The following is a 7,792-nucleotide window of genomic DNA, read 5'->3' on the forward strand; positions in this document are numbered from 1 at the left end:
AAAAATTAAGAACAAATATCAAATTAAGAAAAAAAAAAAGCAGACATGTTTTGATTGCCAAGAGAGAGGAAAATATTTTTTTTTAAAGATTGACCTTTACCCCATGCTATGAACATGATTATGTATTATTAGTGTGTCAAATTAAAGAAGTAAGGTCAAGAACAGCCAGGGGATGTTATTTGATAAAAAAGAACAAAAATCATTATTCGTCTACCGTAGTTCCAACTCTTTCTGATTCTGACGTGGTTTACTACAACTAAATACATTCATTATTTGTACATAATTTCATGACAGTTATTTTACTTCTTTTTGAAAAATCATTATTGGTCTATAGTTTCATTTTTTTAAAAATAAGAAATAAATTTAGAAATTCCTTATTCGTGTATAATTTCATAGTCTATCTCTTTCCGACGTGTCAGACTCCGACAAAAGAAGAATCCCATAGAAATAAGCATCATAAAAAGATTAGCAAACCCAATTATTGTATATGCAATAGAAAATCCGAATCTTTCGACCAAGGCACCTCCAGCAAATGGTCCTGTAAATCCACCCAAGGCAAAAGCAGAATTAAACAATCCAGACACCAATGCATACGTCTCTGCATTTTTTTCATAATTCAACTCCAAGGCTCCATCGATCATACACTTCATAGCTGGAACCTGTATGCACCCTAGACCAACGCCGATTAAGAAAAGGCCAATTCCAATTGTCCAAAGGCTGGCCTTGATAAATGGCAGCAGAGGACTTGGTCCACACAACAACCAAGAAACCCACGCTGTGAAATATGCAAAAACGATCAATGCGCATGGGTGATTTCTGACGTCTGTGATGTATCCAGAAATGGGCGTCATCAAAATGAACAACGTGGCCGGGATGGCGTACATGGCTCCTACTCCTGAGGCAGTTATATCAAATTGTTGTAAGTATTCAGATAGTGTAGATATAGCAACACTTGTACCAACAAGACCTAAGAATACTGCAATCATTGAAATAACAACCAAAGGGCTACTCAATAGATTCAAATATGACTTTTTCTGTACGATTTCACTACCTCTGCATCGTAAATCAGGCAGAAAATGGACCATAAAACCGCCATTGAGTAAATTCAGAATTCCAATACAGTAAAATGGTAACTCATAACCACCTATCTCGTACAAAAATCCTGAGATGACTGGGCTAAACATGTACCCGAGGCCCCATCCGACTTTTAAAAGAGCCATGACAGTGCCGACATTGTCCGGGAATTCATTAGATACGATGGTCATGCAGGCGTTCATAAATCCCGTAAAACCCAATGCCTCAACGAACCTGATACAGAGAGAAATTACAAAAAAAGCTGTTCCACCAGGTACTCTGTCTAGGAGTCCAAATAGAATGACGCAACAACCTCCCACGAATACTCCTGATAGGTAGACGAATTTCACTCCAATCTGCGTCATAAAAATTCCTATAATGGGTGACGCCAGAAACACTATAATTTGGTAAATGCCGAAGACAAAACCGGTCTTTGTAAAAGACACGCCTTTCCTCTGTGCTTCCAAGACGTAGAAAGGCCCAAGAAGGGATATGGAACTTCCACCAAGGAAATTTGCAAGAGTGCAAAATATGAGTAACACTTTTTTTCCTTCTAACATTTTAGAGAATTTAAAAGAACTACTCGTAGCATTTTGTGCAGATATTTGACCATTGCTGTGTCCATCTTTATGAGCGATGTCTTGGTTTTCAGGCGACCCATCTACTGTCTTTCCGGCAAATGCACGGGATTCACTTTCCGATGCAGACATAGCTGACTTGATATCTGACGATCAAATGATTGTAAAATACTTTGAAAAAGAAAAAGACCCTGCTGCAATTTCGAACCGTATTGAAAAAAATATATCTGCCAGTTCTTTGAATCAAAAATAGAAAATCCAAATTTGCCTATCAGCGCAAAGTAGGTTAGTCCTCATTATATCCTATTGCACACATAGCTTTCACTACATCAAGCCATTCACTTTTTCAGTATTGATTTGAAATTACAAAAAACGTGTCACAATGAATATTTTTTGTCAAACTCAGTTACAAACCTATCATCACCATATCTAGACAGACGTATTTTCACAATTATAAACCACATACAACGTTATAATTAGCATACAAATTAACATTACCACATGTTATCCTTGTTACTTTTATTACTCCTACCAATTTTGCAAAACAGATCACAGTGTGCGGGGAAATTGAATTATTACTTTTAACACACCAGATGTTTGACTGCGTATGTGAATGTTGAAATTTATTTATGTATGATAAAACGAGTGTCCTGTTTTTGAGCATTTTAATTGCTAAACAAAGTTTATGGCACAACATTCAATTATGTCAACCCAACTAGATATCTATACATTATGAAAAATATAATTAAATATTATCATACCTGGATATAAAATTTCCGCTGTTTAATCACACATTTCGCTTATTAGCATACAAAAACAGGCTTACATAAATATACTTTTACTTATTAATTAATTCCGGTGATTCCGACTCTAATTAACTCACTACGGCAATAATAGTAACAATACGATTCCTTTCATTCAAACCAAGAGGAACGTTTTTGCTAGCTTTGTGCTCATATTGGCAGTTCTGATAACCGAATACAATTATGAGTTTGATTTAACATTGTTGTAATAATAATAATGAATATCTGGCAAGTTGTGGAAAAATACCTGGTAAACGCGCCCGGGGGAGACAAAGAAAAACACTCATAGACCAACTGAAGGGCTTCACCAACCTAACAATCCAAGAGCTGTTTGAAAAAGCAAGAGACAGGGAGGAATGGAGAGAGATAATTCATGCAGTATCCGAAGCCTGGACCAGGCATGGAACCTAGAAGAAGAATAATAATAATAGACAATATTTCGAGTTGGTTTGAGGACATTTTCATTACAACAATGAGCCCATAACAATCTGAATCAGGCCTGCAAATATGTAGACGTTGGTTGTTATGGTCTATCTATCTCGTACAATGATTGAGATAACCCAGGCGTCAGACGTAGTGTAAATGACAGAGAGCTGTTTCTTGCTTCAGGGAAACTAATTGTACTTTTTACCATCCAGGATGGTTGAATTTTTAATTTTTTTAAAAAACAACGGCGCTATCCTACAGTTTTCATCTTCAAAACTCAATGAATATGGAGCACATGTGGCAGACATTAAAGTAAGTGAATGTAAATTGATTTTGTTTTATTATCGCTGTGTAATTTAGAGTAAGTTAATAAATGAAAATACATGTATGATTTGTTAGGTAATTGGTTTGGTGACAGCTTTACAAAAGATCGTGATGACATTTTATTATGTTCCTGCTTTATCAACCTTGACAACTTACCCGAGAGATGAATGCCACGTGAGTGACAAAAAAAGTACATCATTTTTTTTCCATAATGATGCAATGGTTTTATTGATTTATCTTTTTTTGTACACTTAAATATCGATCTTACTATTTGGTTACCAGTAAATGGTAAGAAGAAAATGATCAGAAAAACAAAAGGGACCGTCACTGACGAGGCGCATTTTTTTGTCACTAACGTGGCACTAAATAACGAAACATCCGGTTTGTTAAAAAGTAATTGTCCCATGCATAAGATATTAACAACAATACATGGGAGTCATTGACATTTTAAAATGTATTGATAATCATTGGGTTTCTGTTGGTTATTTATGTATAAAATGTGTGTCTGCCCCTCTTTCCCAGATTTCAACCGAACTATGACATCAACTACCTCAACAGAAAGAATGAGATAAAATAGAATGGGCCTGATGGAGGAGGAGAAACTCAGGATTAAGGAAAGGAATAAACAGCAGCAGAGAAACTCCAGATTAAATCAGATTAAAAATAGAAAATAATATAGCATAAAAAGTAGTGAAAAGAAAAAGAAGTGGCATTCAGAGCAACAACAGAGGAAAAAAAATCAAAAAAATCAGCGGCTCTAAAATAAAAAGCTTTCAACTTTGTACAAGCATTTGTAAGTGCTTTGTCAAAAGCTAAATCCAGTCTACCAACCAATTCATGTAGAAAGTCAGCATTGTTTTTGCTCTTGCTGATAAATTTTCAAAAGCAGACAGTTCAGCCACTAAGACTAAGATAAGTGGATAGACCCTAGACATTGAAGTTCAGAAGTTTTATGAATGAGATATGATCTCCTGGTCACTGGTAAAAATTTCACAACAGACAGAACTAAAGATGGTAAACAAAGGAAGCAAAAGAAGCTGTCACTTTCAACTGTGAAAGAAGTCCATTATAAAACCTAAAAAACTTGATTTCAAGATCGGCAAATCAAAATTTGCTACCAGGTGCCTAGCACATATTTAGCTCATATCAAAATGTTTGCTACTGTGTGTATCATGAAAACATCAAGCATGTTAGTGGAATCAAGAAAAGTCTTTCAAGGAACACTGACAGCAAACAATTATTTTGTGACTCTATCTGAAAACCAAATTCATCTTCCTCTTCATTATACAGTTGCAGTACTTGCTTAGAAAAACCGTCGTCTCTAGTTGTTGATGCACTGATTCCTATCGAATGACGATTCCGCTACCAAAATCAAATAACCACTTCGATTCCTTCTACACATCTTCTATCAGACTATAAGAGATGAAGTGAGTAGAAAAGTGCTAGAAGACAATGGAGAATAAACAATTTTCGCGGCGGTGATAGGGTTTGAACCTGCGACCTTATTGGTACGACAACTCCGCCTGGCCGGTGAGAGCGTGTCTCTACCGTATGAGCTATCCACGAACACAAAATATTCGTATCAAACTCAAGTCATTCATTACAAGAGCTCTCTTTCGCCGACTACTGGAGATCGCGGGTTCAACACACAACCATCGCAAAGTTACCTGGCCAGCAGTTAAGCTTAATAGCTAATATTCTCAACACAAACATATAACATAGAAACAATTGGGACATTGAGTATGCTCCGGTATATGGGGTGAATTTTTAATTCAGAAAACTGAGCGGAGCAGACACTTATGTTGGTAACAACAAGAGATGAAGTGAGTAGAAAAGTGCCAGAAGACAATAGCGCGGCGGTGATGGGGTTTGAACCTGCGACCTTATTTATTGGTACGACAGCTCCGCCTGGCCGGTGGGAGCGTGACTCTACCGTATGAGCTATCCACGAACACAAAATATTCGTATCAAACTCAAGTCATTCATTACAAGAGCTCTCTTTCGCCGACTACTGGAGATCCCGGGTTCAACACACAACCATCGCAAAGTTACCTGGCCAGCAGACGATAGAATCGTCTACCATCTGTTTTAATGGGGAAATAAACCAAGAAGGAAGAAAGAGAGGATGGTATGGGTACTGATTAAAAAGAATTTACGCAAAATACAACTTAGGCTCTTAAGAAAACAAGGATTCATTCATTTCAATCACTCAGCATTCACAAAAGAAAAAAAAAGTTTCAGGCAAATTTGAGCTCTGGACAAATTATTCTTCATGAAGTTTTTTTCAGAGAATTATGCAGTGAAATACGAAAATTAAATTATGACGACCCATTAGGCTCAGGATCATTAGGATAACAAGAGCAACAGTCAACTTCCTCTGTCAGATGATGTATTACACACAACAATGGACAACCAATTGATTCTTAAGGACTTTTGTGGTGAAAGGTGATGCAAATGACATTTATGACGTGTATTTCTCTTCTGACATAGTTGAAATTCAGTTCAAGTTCAATTTTACTATCTCCATTGGCAATGCAGGGAATCTTTAATGAAAACACTAATTGTGGATAGAACGAGGAGGAAGAATTAATTGTGCCATGTTAATTACAAAGATCTCTGTCCAAAACAAATCGCTTTTATTTCTAAAGCTCATCAATATAAGTACTTACAATGAAAGAGAATATTATGTTTTAATTTTGTAACAGGTTTGGGGAATTAATTGAAGTTAATTTGATGATTTTTGCCATTTGTTTTGGACAAAGCACGAATTTTTTTATGTTATGTATAGATTTATTGCAAGATGTTTGTAATTTATATCTTTTTTGTTAAAAATTACAATTTTTGTTCCTGAAATTAAACCACAAGGTGCACTAAACTGTTGGTATTGTTTTATTCAATTTTGAAACCTAAAATTATGTTAATATATGAAAAGAAATGTGTTAAAAATTGCATTTTCATTTTTGCCACGTCAGTGACAGAGCAAAGCCAGACTAAACTTTTAACATGTAGTTGGCATCGTTCCTTTGTTAATATCAACTAAATCAGTATGATTTATTGGACTTTCTCAGTTAAACCCAAGCTCCTAGCTTTATATAAATCAGAGAGATTTACAACAGAAGCAAGTGATCCAAACGATGGCATACACAAATTGCCACGTCAGTGACAGGGTGATTTTGCTCCAGCATTTTTTGTTACCGAGTAAAAGCAATTTTTTTTCCAGGGGAACATGTTCTTAGTGTAGAGTGGCTTTGCAAACCACCATTCTTTTCTTTATGGTATCCTGCAATATAAATCTATGATCCTTTTAATGTCTCTGAATGCCACGTTAGTGACAATGGACTTGCCCGGATCAAACCTGGAACTACTGGATATTAGTACAATGCCTAATCAACTCAACCATCTCACCCATTTTGTAACAACAAAGCATTCCTGATGCAACGATGAATCGACTGATATGTTTGGTTGAATATGTTACAGTGAATGGCATAATCAGTCGGATGGTGAAAAGGTTTGAACTGAGATATTGCCAAGTTTAGTTAGAAGGTCAATTTTTATCAAAATTGAGTTCCTGTCATAAATGATTAAATCAACCCTTTTTGTAAATCTTCGGGAAATATCAAAGCTTAATTTCAATTCTAAATATTTTTTACAGCTAGTCATGTTGAAAAAGTATGAAATTTGAGAAAAGTTGCTGGATATCTTTCACTTTCCCATACATCTGACCATAACTCTATGAAAAATCACCCGATTTACTTCGAATAAAGATTAAAATGCTCTGAGGAGCATATTCTTTCAGAAAATGCAAAAAAAAATGCAAATCCAAAATGTTCACCTTCCGACTGATTATGTCATTCACTGACACATATAACTAAGACTTATGCAGCTGTAAGATGAAAACAAAGCGGAGAATAAATGTTTAAATGAATTAAAGATATCAGAAAGATGGTTGATAATGTGCCGGGTTTCCCCTTTATCTAGACTAGTAATTAAACGTATAAGTAAACAAATAGATGTAACATATGACAGATGATTATTAATACACCTTATAACAGATACTTATATCAGATCAAATACCATCAATAAAGGCAGACTCCTTTTTCACGCCACGACCAAACAAAAGAAAAATCCGAGCACTCACTTTTGCCAACCACATATCCGAAAACCCCATTGAGAGATACGCCACAAACAATTCGAACTGCTTCAAAATCCCACAGACAAGAACACAAAACTACAGAAAATCTTTCTTCATTAGAACTATCTCGGAGTGGAATAGGCTGGATGAACTGGTCATCATGGCACCACACCTAAACGATTTCAAGGCCCGACTGACATGGGCCCGCGCCCAATGAGGACACCGCTGAAATACAACCAGACCATTGGTTTCTTCGGCACCAACCATACAGATACAGATACTCCTGGTTTCCCGTTTATCAAAACAAACGATTTAATGTTTAATAAATCAAATGGTTGTATCATAAGACAGCTGTTTGTTAATACTTCGGCTTTCGTCTTTTTTAATTGAAATGGGAAATAATCGCCGGGTGGTGTCGTTATGCTTTAGAAATGGTAGTGTACTGGTAAATATCA

The 7,792-nt window shown here is 35.9% G+C and overlaps 1 protein-coding gene across 1 annotated transcript; it reads right to left on the bottom strand.

Annotated features, from left to right (window-relative positions):
• Positions 1 to 2,023, bottom strand: LOC144976209 (MFS-type transporter SLC18B1-like). Its single transcript, XM_078920393.1, has one exon. The coding sequence runs from the start codon at positions 1,782 to 1,784 to the stop codon at positions 375 to 377; it is 1,410 nt and encodes a 469-aa protein (XP_078776519.1). The 5' UTR covers positions 1,785 to 2,023; the 3' UTR covers positions 1 to 374.
• Positions 2,024 to 7,792: the final 5,769 nt, after the last annotated feature.

This window comes from Berghia stephanieae, chromosome 7 (genome assembly GCF_034508935.2).
Source record: "Berghia stephanieae isolate SIO BIC M18660-M18661 chromosome 7, UCSD_Bste_1.3, whole genome shotgun sequence".
Lineage (NCBI taxonomy): Eukaryota > Metazoa > Mollusca > Gastropoda > Nudibranchia > Aeolidiidae > Berghia > Berghia stephanieae.